Here is a 14,034-nt window from a genome sequence, read left to right as displayed (position 1 = left end):
TAGGTCCAAATAAACTCCTTTATTTTTCTGTAATAAACATAGCACTATCTGAATTCCGCAATCCCACAGGTCCAACCATTCCTCTCCTTTCCTACTAGTCCAGAAGTGAATTACCACTAGAAGACTCCTGTCTGGTCAGTCTGTTCCCCTCAGCTCATCCCCTGTCTGTCCTTCTGCTCCCTGCAGGCAGCAGGGCTCTACACCAGGCTCCTCTTCCCTACAAGGGGGCAGATCCTTCACAGGAGAGAAGAAACACCTACAGGGGAGAAAGCACAAGTTCAGCATTAGGTGCACATTCCAGCAGCTGGAGTTAATAAAAGCTCTCTTACCTAAGGTGACCAGATCAAGACATAACCACTGACATCTGCTTTTAACAGGTACAGCAGAAATTAGGGAATCAAGTAGGGAAAGCAGCACACTTCCCACAGCAGCAAGAAACATCTAGACAGGGTACCTACAGCCTCCTCACCTTCACAGAGACGTGGTCAGGATCATTTCTCCTGCCCTTTCCAGTTTGCTTCTGCATTCCAGGACACAGGAAAGGCAGAACCGCTTCCAATTTAAAGCCTTGAAGGGCACTATAACCTCAACTTCTGCAACCTTTGAACCCTCTTGGGTATTCTCCTGGCAGCAGTTCCCTCACTGCCCAGCCCTCCTGCAGGGACAGGGCACAGACTCACCATTGCTATACTTGCACTGCTTCAAAGCCTCGTTGAAGCCCTCGCACAAGGTCAGGTCTCTCTGGTTGGTAGCACATTCCAGGAACTGCTTCATCTCATAGTGGCAGGGTCCATAGGGCGACTGCTGGTACACGGGCTGCTGCCTGGGCTCCTGCAGGCAAGGACCTGGTTAGGGAAGGAGGTCTGGGGGCAGAGGCACCTCCTTCAGTAAACACATGGCTCCTTATCTCCTCTCAGCGGGACCGGCCCTGTCACCTTGGGCTGCTCGTACCTCTGTCCTTCACTGCACGGGTCAAGCGGCGCTCAGAACCGTCGGCCCCCGCTGCCCAGCTCCCGCCGCCCCTCCTCACCCCCAGTCCCGCAGCCCACCGCCCCACGGCCACGGCCCGCCCCGGGCCCCGCCGCGCAAGGGCAGGACAAGGACGCCAGCCTGGGGAGGCCGGCCGCCAGCCCGGCTCCGCTCGCACCTGGGCGGGAGCCGCCGCCTTGGCCGGTTCGGAGGAGCCGCCGCTGAAGGCGCCGGTGAGGGCGCTGCCCACGACGTGTCCCACGGCGGAGCCCACGGCCACGCCGGCCGCCGTGCTGGCCATCTGCGCCATCAGCCCGGGCTGCGCCGGCTGCGCCGCCGGCACCGGGGCCGCTGGGGGCGGGCTGCGGAGAGGAGCGAGTCATAGAGGGGCGGCGGGCTGGGCAGAGACCCGCCCGGCCCCGGCCCCGCCGCCCCCGGTACCTGGCCGGGGCCGGTGGTGCCGCCGCGGGCCGCCCCGCGCTCCTGCCGCCGCGCGCCATCTCCTTGCCGCTCTCCCGCCCCCGCCCCGCGCGCCGCCTTAAGAGCCGGCGCCGCCACGTGACGCCGCGCGCATGCTCGGCCGCAGCGGCCGAAGCCACCCGCCCCGCCCCTCTGAGGGAAGACGGGCGGGGGGGCGCCTGTCGCCGGGCGCATGCGCGGAGACGGGCAGGGTGGCTCCGGGCACCTCCCACCGCCCCCCGCGACGGGGGTGCCCCGGCCCTGCGCCGCCCGCCCCGCCAGGGGGCGCGCCCGCCCCGCGGGGCCCGGCCCGGCCCCGCCCCGCCCGATCGGGCGGCGCCGCGGGGGGAGCGGGGGAAGCGGCCGGGCGGCGGCGGGGAAGCGCCTTGTTGGTCTGAGCCGGGACCGCGGCGGGGTGTGAGGGAGGCAGCCCGGCCGCTGCAGCTGCCTCCCGTCCCCTGCCCGGCTGACACGGACACGCTCTCGGCGTCGGGGCTTCCGCCCGCAGTATCTCCTCTAAGGAAACGGAGCTGCGAATGCGCCCGCACCCGGCAGGGCCCGGCCTGTCCCCCACCCAAGTGAAGTAAAGGGGCCCGGGTATCAGCATACCTGCCGGAGCGGGCGACAGCCTCCCCCGGGGCGGGCGGGGAACGGGACCGCCGATGCCGAAGTGGCAGCAAGGGGCCTGCTCCGGCCCTGGGCAGGGTAGCGGGGGTCTGACCCGCCTGGCCCTGTACGCCCAGGCTTGAGCCCCCCGCCGGTGTTTAACGGCCCCGTTATGAAAGGCCACTGGAGGGGCCGTTCAGCCCCCCCAGGTAACAGGGGAGGGGTCGCAGCAGAGGAGGAATGATTTACACTCATGTGGTGGCTTCTGCCTCCATAGGAGACACTGACCACAGCTCCACCCGCTCCAAAATCGGGTTTGACTTTGCATTTCAGTTTGTCCCACTATGCTGCAGTCCAACTGGGACAACAAACACACCTTCAAGGGTGAACTGATACCTCGCTGTGCCCAAATTCAGCGCCTGCAGATGAAGCAACATACCATCTCTGGAGTCACTGGCCCAAACGTGGCTTAGCTCGTTTTTGGGCTCCTGCCATTGGGTGAGGACTCTGTTCTGCTGAGTGCTGTAGAGCCACAGAGCCTACGACGAAGGACGAAGCTCTGTGCAGTCCGGGCAGGAGCAAAGAAACAACAGCCGGGTGCAGGCAGAGCAGGCAGCGGGAGGGAGCAAGGAGGCACTGCTGGTGGGCAATGAGCAGAGCAGAGCAGCTCTGCTGTGAAGGTTTCTGCAGATGTCGTGACAAAGAGCTTCAAGGAGGGCGATGTGGTGGCTTTGCAAATGCTCAGAGGCTGCTTCTCCCAGGTGTGGAGCGGAGCAGGAGAGAGCATGAAGGGGCTTGTTGGAAATGGGTGACTGAGGCGGCCTCTGTTGCATGGGAGATGATGGGTGGAGGAGAGGTGGATAATGAAGGGCTGGGAGAGGGAAGATGAACAGTCCACAACGGGGGCAGAGAAAAGAGGGTGCCAGGGAGGAGCGTGGGGAGGAATGATGTGGTCTAAGCCATTGGCCAGCACAACAGTTTTTGCAGCAGCCCTCTGGATACAAACCAGCAGATCAAGGAACCCTTTGCAAGGCGTGGACATTGGTTGGGAAGTAGGAATCCATGGAGAGATGATGATGAGCCCTCAAATCACGAACAGACAGGCTGGACGACGCCAGTTTTACCTTCAAACCAATTTCCTGAGAATCATCTCTTCCCTGGCACCCCAGCTGGTCCCCAGGGCCTCTGTGGGTCCATGTCTGCTCAGTGTCTCCCCGGGATGGGCCTGGTTGCCTGCTCCATCTTTGGATGTTCCTTATGCCCTGTGGAGTGAAAGAAATTTCCAAAATTGAGAAGGATCCAGAAGTTGTCCAGGGGAAAAAAGAAAAAAAATCCCAGCTATGTTACGTCTCCAGGGCTGTGTTCGTACATTCAGCAAGTTATGAAAACCAGCTCTTTGGGCTGGTTCATTGACTGGCAGGAATTAGAGAGCTAAGTCACTGCAGGATTGGCAATTAGCTGCTGTGTGTTTTTGTAGAATCAAATTTCCAGCACGAGGGGAAGAGAAAAGCGTTTGTTAGGCAAGCCGCCCCCTCGGCGCAGGAGCTGGGCAGGCAGGGGGAGAGCTGCAGCTCCTACCCTTCTGAGGGAAGGGATTGTGCCTCAGACAAACACAACTTTGGTCTCCTCTTCTGAGGGGTAACACCCCCAAATCCTTCCTCCCGCAGTGCCGGGAGCTTGCCTGCCCTGGGAGCTGTGCTGTGCAGTTCTGTTTTGAGCTGGAACAGCAGCATTTTACATTCAGCATTTGCCTGTCTTTTGCCCACTAACAGAAGAGGGGGCCAAGCAGTTGTGAAACCAGAAGAATGTGACCGGAAAGCCTTTGCATCAGCAGCACCTGCATTTTTTTCCTTTTCCCAGCCATGCGTCCTGGGGGAGCAGGGTTCCCTTCCCCTTGCAGCCCCGTCCCACCAAGCCACGAGAACTTGTGGGGAAACAGAGGACCTAAAGACACAAGAAAAAAAGGCAGGAGGGAAGAAAAGGGTGACTTCAGGGAGCGCCTCACTGCGAGGAAACCCCCGGGGTGAGAGCTCAGCTCTCTGCCATCAGCATGTGAGCACGGTCAAGCCCATCAGCGCGTGGGGCTGGGGCTGCCACACCGTGGGCTCCTCTTCCCTCCTCGGTTGTCCCTGGTCATAGGAAGAAGCTGGGCATGTGCCAGGGGGACGAGAGGACGGACTTGCAGGGGGCGCAGGGAATGCCAGACCTCCAGCCATAAGAAATCGAGGTTCATTAGTTCCACTACGTGCAGAACAACTTGCTGAAGGAGCCTGGGTTTCAAGCTGAGAGCGTCCCTTTAAACTGCGTCTGGGGGACCCTTTGATTTGGTTAATTAGACGCAAAGTTTTTCTGTGCTGTGGGAGGCCGGGTATGTGCTGAGGAGCACAGCTACCCTGGGTTTACTAATGAGATAATTTATTGTGGCTGTCTGAGAGGCTGAGTGTACACAACTCCACCCGCACACACACCACCCACTCCAAGCCCTCTGCTCCCAGCTGGAGAGCCCTCGGCACCGGAGGTGGAAGTACTGTGTTAGGTCTCCCTGCGCAGAGCCCTGCCCAGGAGCCATCCTCCCCTTGGGGGATTTGTGCAGCAGGGCCCCGTTTGCATCTAAGTATCCTCGCAACAGTTTTCACTGCTTCCCTGGCCAAACTTCCCAATTCCCCTATTTTTCAGCCTAAATTTGATCTTTGATTCAATCAAGTTGCTTCATTTCTGCCTCTCTCTCTTTCCCTGCTCCAGAAGATCCCTCCTTACATAGTTCAAGTGTTAGGGCTTGCCTACACTTGAAGGTTAACTCTTGATTAAGGGACATACAAATCTGAAAGACAGTAACTAATTCCTGAATAGTTCTGGAGTGATTTACTCAAAACAGTCATTTCTGAATAACTCGGTGCATTGGCCAGCCTGTACGTTCCCTCCTGTTAGCAGCAGGATCAGGTAAAACAAGGTTTGTAAAAACCAGGTCTGTTTTTTTCCAACTGCTTTCTCCCCGTTGCTCTAAAAGCAGATAATGATCTCCCCCTTCAGAGTTTGCCTCGCTTAAATCCTCACACTGTCACAGCCGAAATGTGGCTACACAGAGATCTAGGAATTCCCCAAGCGTTTGGATCTCAAGGGGTTATTTCACAGGTAAGGAATGCAATACCCAGCCTCCCTGGGTCTCCTACCTGTCTCTGCCCCTCCATCGGGCGACAGAGCACATGTCTGTCTTTACCAGGCTGCGGTTTCACAGAGCATTTGCTTAGGGGAACGGTGCCACCCATAAGTGGCATGTTTCCACAGAAGCCTTCTCCACGCAGCTATGCCACGCTGCGGCGCATCCCTGCCCCATCCCTGCCATGGGCCACCACCAGCAGGTAGCCATCTGGAGATGCTGATGGAGCCTCCTGCCTCCCGAGCTGCAGGTTTGCGCTTGGAGAACCCTAATTATTGCATGCAGGGGCAGATCTGGGCAGTGCTCTGGGTGTACCTGAATTTGAGTTATTTAGGTTAACAGCAAATTGCACGGGATGGTTGCTTGGGGATCTGGGCACACTATTCAAAGCAGAAGAAAGCGTCTGATGAATTAGCCAATATTTTTGTTTGTGGACAATCCCCCCCCCTCCCCCCCCCAAAAAAAGAAACAAACCCTCCAGTTCTTACCAATGTGTTTGCTACTCAAAATTACTCCATGAATCATTTATGACTGAATGTATTGCAGTCAGTGGGTTTCTTGTGTCCTGCTTTTATTTTCATTTTTGAGCTCTGGCTAGTCCTAATTTTGCTTGTGCCTAGTGGCTGATTTCAGTCTCCCAAGTCCATACGGAGCTTTCAGGTCAGATGTAAATATGTAAGCACTACTTTTTTATCCTATGAAGCTTTTTGCAAGCAGAAGTTGCAACTGACAAATAATATTAAAAAAAAAAAAAAACCAAGCAAGTTGCTACCACTAAAAGGAATTCACAGATTTTTTCATAAGCAAAGGGGCACATTTTCCACAGTCCTGCCTCACTGTTGTTCCCCCAAGGAATAACAAAGTGGTAGTGTCACAGGTAGGTGATATTCGATGGCATTGCCACTGCAGCGTGGCACGTAGCCCTATCTTAAACCGGATGCCATGGGCTTTGAGCACACTCTCCCCACACAGACCTCTTGCTGTCTGCATCCTTCCTCAGACTCTTTTTAGCCAAAATACAATGCTGTGAAATGAAGTTACTGTACTGCAAGAGTCAGAGATGAGAAAAGTGAGGAAGAAAAAACCACGGCGTCTAACTAGAGGAGCTACAGATGGCTAGACGTGACTGCAAGGGAAGGAAAGGCAGCACTACAGAGTGCCGTTTCAGCTTTCAAGTCTTGTGCTCCCAGGATCTACATGCCATTTCTTGGATGTGGTTTGCCCCCAGGGCAATCTCAACAGCTGTGAAGTTTCAGCAGATGAACAATGTAGTTTTCAATAAATTTCACCAAGCAAACGAAAGGATTTTAACTCATTCATGCTAGCCCACTTTTGGTCTGAAGGCTCTTCCGGACCCGAATCCATTCACATCACGAGTGTTTCTCGTTTGAACCCCAGGGCCTGACTGCTGGAGCACACCTGAGCTAGACTGCTCTGCTCCGGGTTTCCAGAGAGCTCTTCCTCACCAGAAGAGGCTTCTCTCAGCCATGCCCATGGGTCCTGGGAGGTGTAGGTACATCTCTGTGTTTACCTGTGCCACTTAAACCCACCCTGGTGACCCGCGGGTGGAGGAAGGTGTCAAATGTGGGATGTGGATGCCCTCACCTGCTGGTGGGGAAAGAGGAGGCAGTAGAAAGGGAACTTTTCCAAATCTCTTCTTCCCCAGTGGCAGCTGCATCTCAGAAGTTCAATTTCCTTTGTATTCACACATCCAGAAGCGGGGCTTGCGCACTCGGAGGCATGTTCTGATCCCAGCTGAAGGCTGATGCCATTAGTTGCAACCAAAAGAAGGGCTTTTGTGTCCCAAAATTCCTCAGTCAGCCCTAGCCAAGAACCTGCCTCTTCCAAAACATCTCCGGTGTATCCTCAGATCATGAGGATGACAATTACTGTGAGCTCTGTGAATTCACCTGCTAAATACGGGACAAGATGGCAAACCTGAGCCCGGAGATTTTGTTTTGTTTTCTTCATGGCCGCAGAGCTCCTCGTAAGCAGTGCAGCTAAAAAGCCAGTGCAGGTTTGTTTGGTGTGTGTCTGGAAGATCTGAGCAATGAGACACTGCCCTTTGCTGTCTCTCCTCTGGCTGGGATCTGCCAGGCGGTTTCAGGGAGTCCAAAGCAGCGAGCTCACAGCCCTTGCAGGACATAACAGTACTGAGTGGGCCCTGGAGGGATCTCACACTTTTACAGGCTCCCTGCTTTACCTGCGCTGTCCCGGTCGATGGGCTTGGGGCTTGGCATTTCCTCCTCACCCAAATGTCTACCCAGAGGCTGTTTGCCTCCACTCTTGCACAGCTGCTCCCTAGCTGGTCTGGTTTCCTCCCTCTCTGTTGCAGACACACAGCAAACATCTCTGGCGAGCTGTGCTTGGTGGTTCCCCAAGCACAGCTCGGGGAGGTGGGTGCTGATGGCTCCAAGGCGTCTGTAGTAAAACAACACATAAGCAAATACAGAAGTGAGCATGGGGTCTGTGTATAAGGCAGAGGCATCCCTGACCTTTTAGGAGGCTGTTAGCACCAACCCATGAACAGCTACTGCTTTGAACTAGATTATTACAGTAACTACCTCCCGCCATCTCCCCCTTCTCAAGCAAAGACATAGCCCGTATGGCAGCCAGAGAGATCTTGTGTGATTCTGCAGCCTCTACACAAACAGTTCACAGCCACCTGTGGTTCGGGGTCCTTTGTCTCAGCTCTCCAAAACGTCTCATGAGTTTTAATCACCACTCTTTTTTTTTTTTAAAGAGCACTTTAATTGCTCTCCCTGCCCTACTGAGGCTGTCCAACCATCAGCTTCCAACATCTCTTCTCAGACAGAAACTAAATACTGGAGCCCATCTTCTCTTTCCTCTGTAGAAGAAGCCGGTGGTGTCTCCTCTTCACATGCAGGGTCAATAACCCCTGCAAATGCACAAGGAAGCCTGGTCGTGCACTCTGGTTTGTCATGATTTCTGCTGAAATGCTCTTCTTTCAGCTGCAGCCTCCACCAGAGTGCTGAGCTTAAGGGAGAGACCATCCATGGGCTCGTCCGTAGGAACAGTGCATACATCCTCTTTTGTAGGAATAGCCTGGCCTTTGCAAAATCAGTGGTCTGATCAAACACCGCAGCTCTCTGCAAAGGCTGGGCACTGTGTATGCTGCGCTGGATTCATTCCCAGCCGCGTGCAAGCTCTTGTGGTGTTCCTTTTAGACTGTTCTTCGGAGTCTTCAGTTTGGTCTCTGGGTGCTTCCCTGGATCTGAGGCTTCTACATTGAGTTCAGGATAATGCAGTCTAAGAGTTCAGCGATTACTGTCCAAGAGAAAGTGGAAAAACATCTTGAGACCTGAGCTCTGCCACAGTCTGGCAGCCAATTTATTGCAGTGACATTTGTTAGTGGTAACACAGCGTGGGTCACAGATGCGTCCTTCCCCACAGCATCTAGGGTAGCATGAGCTCCGAATTGCAGGGCACAGCATCACTGCTGCATAAACTAACAGTTGTGAGAGCCACTTTGCATCCCAATGGGAGCCAAGAGAGTGTTCACACCAACCAAAACCCACACCTCTGTGATCTCTCTTCCTGGTTATCTCCTCTGCACTGAGTTTGCTTGCTCTCCTGTCATTCTTCCCTCCTGGCTCACATCCTTACTGCTTTCACGTGGCTGCATTCAGTCAGAGCCCACAGCACTGCCCTGACGCTGGGCAGATGCCCCGCAGACACCTATTTCTGCTCCCCCAGCACCAACCAGCCCAGCTGCTTCCCTGCCATGAGCACAGCCGCTCCCCAGTCCTACTGAGATGCACGGAGCACTCTCTCCTTGCTACTGCTGGCCCTGGCTTGCCAAGCTGGCCTGCACATCCCAGGGATGGACACCTTCAACTCAACGGGAAAAGCATGCCGCGGGATGATGCCAGAGCAATGTGGAGGGGCAGGAGGGTCCCGGCAGCAGTGAGACTGAGCCAAGAGGGGCTGGGGGAGTGATACGTGTTCCAGGGAGGTGAGTTCAGCAGCGTTTGCTGAGGAGGGGGGAGAAGGAGGGAGGTGAGGGGCTTGGCTGCTCTGAGCAGAAACGTGTGAAGAAAAGCCTCGACCCATACCCTGAATTCCACAGCTTGGCTCCAGGGACAGGGGGAGGGAGATAGGACAGGACGGGACATTTCCAGCAGACCCACGACTTGTTCGTAAAAGCCTCATCTCACCAGCACTGCCTGCCTCCTCCCCCATCGCCTCCACCGCTCACACTGGGGTTTATTAACGCAGTCCCCCTTAGGCTAGAGGGAATCACACCCAGGAGACATTCCAGTCTCAGCTCGGCTTCGGAGGGGATCAGAGGGAGCCAAGGGTGGGGGGTGTTTCACCAGGACGTTTCATTTGCGGAGAGCTGGCAGGTCGAGAGCGCTGCAAGACGGCACTAGCAGCCTCCTTATCAGACACTGAGCAGCCGCAGGCTGGAGTTGAGTCTCTGCTCGGCTCTGTATCTCCCAGTCATTTCTGCTTTGTCCAGGCTGCTGGCTGGAAGCTCTTAACCTGGGCTCTGCCAGGTGCTGGGTGCACGGCCGGGCACAGGGAGTCTGGGCAGGGAGTCTCACCCTTTTGCTCGGGTGATGAACACAACTGTTGGAGACGTGCAGCCGGGTCCAGGCTGCCGCAGGGGCTCAGCCCGGGGTCAGCACCCTTCCCCGAGCACCAACAGGGCCTCAACCGCCAGCTCCTCGCAGCCGTCGCACCCTGCACCAGTTGGGGCTGACATCTCTTGCCAGGAATGGGAGCTGGCTCCCCAGCGTCTGGCTCCTCAGGTGAATTGTGGTGTGCCCTGAGCCTACGCCAGGAAAATGCCAGCAGATGAAACTCCGTCTCAGGCCAAGAGACACGAAGATGGATGTTATTTCCTTGCCTGGCTTATCTCGCAGGCAGTGCTTCTCACCGGAGCCCGGCACTGTTTGTGTGCGCTCGGCTCCTGGCACGGGGGCAGGAGATGATTAGACAACAAACACTGTGGCGTACCTCTCCCGGGGCTGCAGCCTGCCCCTGCCCTGCCGAGACCACGGCCCGGCAGGGAGTTGCTTCCCGGGGGGCTGAGTCCCAGGGCTGGCTGCAGCTGCACCAGGGCTGCAGGGGGAGAAGGGGGAGGAAGGGCCGCACGACCCCGCAGCTGCTTGGGCACCACGTGAGCTGCAGTGCGAGCTACACGGCGATGGGGCTGTGGCTGCCTTAGCTGCTCCCCCAGGGACCCGCTCCTGGACTGGACCCCTGCGCAGATGCAGTGCACCGCTGCAAGGTGAGGGGCAGGACAGTCCTGCCACCGTCTCGCTTGTTCCTAGGTTGGAGGAGGCAGCGGTGCCTGCCCAGCAGCCCTGCAGGTAGTCGTGCACTCAGCCCAGGGGCTCTGCTCCACGCGTGCCCCTTGGTTTCATGAGGGCAGTGCACCGGCAGATCCCAACCTCATCAGACTCTGCACCGCTGGGTTCAACCCAGAATTAAGGTCAAGGAAGGGTTTTTTTAAAGGCAAAACCAAATAAATGCAAAATAAGTAGTAGTGGATCAAGCAAAACTTTCTGGAAATTCATAGTGAGACTGTTGCACTGGCCTAGTTAAGCTGAAGTCTAGACAAAAATCAAAACATTTTATTTTGGCATTTTCAAGGTACCCTGTTTGGATCCAGGGTAGGATGCAGGACAGCCTGCACAATTCCAGCCATTTTCATTTAAAAGATTTTAAAAAGCTAAAAAGAGCTCTGAGGCAAAGCATTTTGCTGACCAACAGACATTTTTACGTATTACTTTACTTTACATATTACTTTACCTTTCCACTTGAGAGCCCAGGCCCAAAGGCCAAATTTGCCCTAACTCCACGTCCTCTTCTTGCCCCCTCCCCATGCCCATGCTTTGGGCTGCCAGCTGAGGAGGAGAACCGAGTAATTCAAGGCCTGTTCAAGAAATACTCCTGATCCCTGCTGTTTACAAGGGCAGTTCACTGTGCACGACCCCCAGCCTTGTTTGCACCTACCACCACCTGTACAAACACCCACTTTGGCTGCCCAGGAGAAAACAAGATGCCAGGGCCAAAGAAAAGGGTAATCTCAAAAGCAAGAGGGTGAGAACAGAGACTTGCCTGATGGGGATGCGTCCCCGTTTGTCACTCACGGAGCAGTGATGCTGGAGACATCAATTCATGAGGCCATCACCTACAGAGAGAAGAGGAAAGACATTAGAGGAGAGAAATCAAAGGGGTTTCTCTGTCCTGGGGATTTGGCTCCTGGACCCTCTTCCAGCTGCTCAGGGAAATACCCACGAGGTGTAAAGCTCCATGCTGACTTTGCAGGGAACCTAAAACCAGGTCCCCAGCCACACAGAATACAGCTGTGAAAGTCACACCAGGGAGGTGGCAGGAAACAAAGGACTTTGGACAGACAGGCTTAATCCATTTAAATTCAGTTTCTTTCTCACTTCCCCCCCTTTCCCCTTAGCTCTCATCAGAGACCTCTTCCTCCACCTCCTCTCAGTCCCAAGTGCCTTACACAGCAGTTTCACACCCAAGTGGCCCATGGACTGAAAGAGTTATTCCACCTCTTTGCTGCTCACAACAGAGCAGAATCGGACCCGGTGTTCCCTTCCTCCCTCTTGCACAGTCTCTTTCCACCGAACACCTGCTGGGGAGGGGGCTGCTGAGAGATGCGAGTCCCCATTGCTGACTCCTGTTGAGACTCACGTCACGATGCCGCTTCGCCTGCCCAGGCGTTCACAAGGTCTCTCCTTGCTGGAAAGCCTTAGGGGAGTGGAAGGAGAGCTAACGCTTGTGGCCAGAAGGACTTAGAAAACCCATTACAGCTGTGCCACTTGCTAGGACTGGAAGGCATTGAAGCAGATGCCGAGCAAGAAGAGCCACGCATGGGGATGCTGTATCAGCAACATCAGTGACCGGCGGGACCTCCTGATCACGAAGGCTTCCACTGAGCTCCTGCAGCCATCACAAGATCCCTGAACCCCAAATTTGGCTCCAGCCTGGCAGGAGCTGCAGGAAAGCAAGCAGACAGTGCCTGCACTGAGAGATGTCATGCTGTCAGTGCTCCGGGGCTGGGGTGGGAGCCCTGTACTCATCTGCCAGCAGCCTCTCTATGTTCAGCAAGGTGCAGACTGAGGTAGGGATGAGGGCTGCACGGACAGACAGTGGCTGATAGAGCTCCCAGCACAGGAGCGCTAGCAAAAAGGACTTCTGCAGGCTGTACATAGGGCCCTCTGCAGAAGGTGGGCACACAAGCCCCCAACCCACCCAATGGGCCATTTTCCTGCTGCTAAATATGTACTTGCTTGGCTGGGAAATATTTGTAATCCCAAACACACCATGCACTTTCTTTTGTGTTAAGTGCCTTGGCAGGAGCCAGCAGTTCTCACAACAGTCCCATCTCTGCAAGGACTGTGTTTCCCAGAACACCCCCTTCAAAAGTCTCCCTTTATTAAGAAGAGCCAAACTGCCTGTCGCTGCCTCACAGGCTGCTCCCACGCCTCTCCCCGCTTTCCCAGGGCACCAACAGGCTCCACTGCCATGGGCTGGAAGGCACTGAGCTCCCAGAGACACCAGCATTCAAAGAAAAGACACTAAAGAAAAGAGAGACAAAGGCAGGAAAGCTTTTCTTGCTGGGACCCAGCTGTCTGGCTCAGAGCAAGGCAAGAAAGTAGGATCTGCTCTGCATTCCCGGGGCACAGCCAGAATAGCAGGAGAAGTGTAAATTCCACAGTGTAAAGTCTGAGCCCCGTGAAGCTCCTTGCTTCTTCCCTTTTGCTCTTTCCCTCTTTCCCTTTCCCCTCGTACAAGCAAGACCTCGGGGATACGCCAAACACACTGCTCTGGTGCAGGGACATCTCGCTAACAGCCCACTAGCTAAGCACTGCAGCACCTTCCAAGCACAGCCATGACCAGGCTTTCTTCTCGCATCTGCTTACTGTACGCAGTATTTACATCCTCAGTATGGTTCCCATAAAACAAAACACGAACAACTGATCACAGACAAATAAAACAGTAATACAGTCCGGGACGTCGGGAAGCCTTACCCACTCCCTGCACACCAGCCCAGGCAGCTGGAGATCAAAGTTTTCTTATTTGCATACATTTCTTGAAACAATTTGCAGCTAAACTCAGTCTACTGAGGGGATGCTGACACAGTTCAGGGCTCCTGCCATAAAAACAGGAACCAAGAAACCAGATCTGTGCATTGCTGCCTCCATCTCCAGGTGCCTGAGCAGATGGAGGCTTTGGCATCTCCAAAATGGGGAGCTGCTCCCTTCCTTCCCCTCCCTCAGCATCACGCACAGAGAAAACCTTCTTGCAAACGGTAAGTGAAGGGCTAGGCGCACACAGATGGCTTCAGCAGAGCCCTGCACAGGCAAAGCAGGGATGCAGACACATTCTGTGCATTAAACCCAGCGATTAGTGGGGACTGAGAGGTCTCGGTGGGCACTGAGGGTCTAAGAAGACTGTGGTACCCCTAGGCAGGAGAGTTGAAAGACACCTTTAAACCCACCCGTTTAAAGCCATCCCAATCCAGACAGAAACCAGTTGCAGGACTGGAAGCACTGACACCGGCTGTAGCTAACTCCAGCCTCTGCTCCCTCGCCTACAGATGCAAAAACCCGGCGGCGAGGCAGAGTATCACCCCCGGGGAGCAATCCATGGCCCCCAGGGACCTCCATAACCTGCTCCGGGAGGGGGACCCGGTTGCACAGAGGCCAGGGGCCGGGGCCGGGCAGGCGCGGGAGGGGGGGGGGGGGTCCCGCCCGTCCCGCCCCGCTCCGCCCCGCCGCCGGGGCGGCGGGGCGGAGCGGGGCGGGACGGGCGGGACCCCCCCCCCCCCTCCCGCGATGCCGCCG

The 14,034-nt window shown here is 55.7% G+C and overlaps 1 protein-coding gene across 1 annotated transcript; it reads right to left on the bottom strand.

The window, feature by feature from the left end:
- On the bottom strand, positions 1 to 1,469 carry CHCHD10 (coiled-coil-helix-coiled-coil-helix domain containing 10). The gene is made up of 4 exons (XM_050906724.1): positions 1,411 to 1,469; positions 1,148 to 1,331; positions 681 to 831; positions 1 to 256 (listed from the first exon to the last, which is right to left on the bottom strand). The coding sequence occupies exons 1-4, from the start codon at positions 1,467 to 1,469 to the stop codon at positions 237 to 239; spliced, it is 414 nt and encodes a 137-aa protein (XP_050762681.1). The 3' UTR covers positions 1 to 236.
- Between the last annotated feature and the right edge of the window lie 12,565 nt (positions 1,470 to 14,034).

The sequence above is a fragment of the Gymnogyps californianus genome, chromosome 16 (assembly GCF_018139145.2).
Source record: "Gymnogyps californianus isolate 813 chromosome 16, ASM1813914v2, whole genome shotgun sequence".
Classification (NCBI taxonomy): domain Eukaryota; kingdom Metazoa; phylum Chordata; class Aves; order Accipitriformes; family Cathartidae; genus Gymnogyps; species Gymnogyps californianus.
Note: the sequence above shows the minus strand (reverse complement) of the source record. Positions and strands in the feature narration are given on the sequence as shown.

Coding starts and splice junctions, on each gene's coding strand:
- CHCHD10 (XM_050906724.1), bottom strand. CDS start 1,469: ATGGCGCGCGGCGGCAGGAGCGCGGGGCGGCCCGCGGCGGCACCACCG. Junction 1,332..1,410: donor GCACCACCGGCCCCGGCCAG/GTACCGGGGGCG, acceptor TCCTCTCCGCAG/CCCGCCCCCAGCGGCCCCGG. Junction 257..680: donor GCAGTGCAAGTATAGCAATG/GTGAGTCTGTGC, acceptor TCTCCCCTGTAG/GTGTTTCTTCTCTCCTGTGA.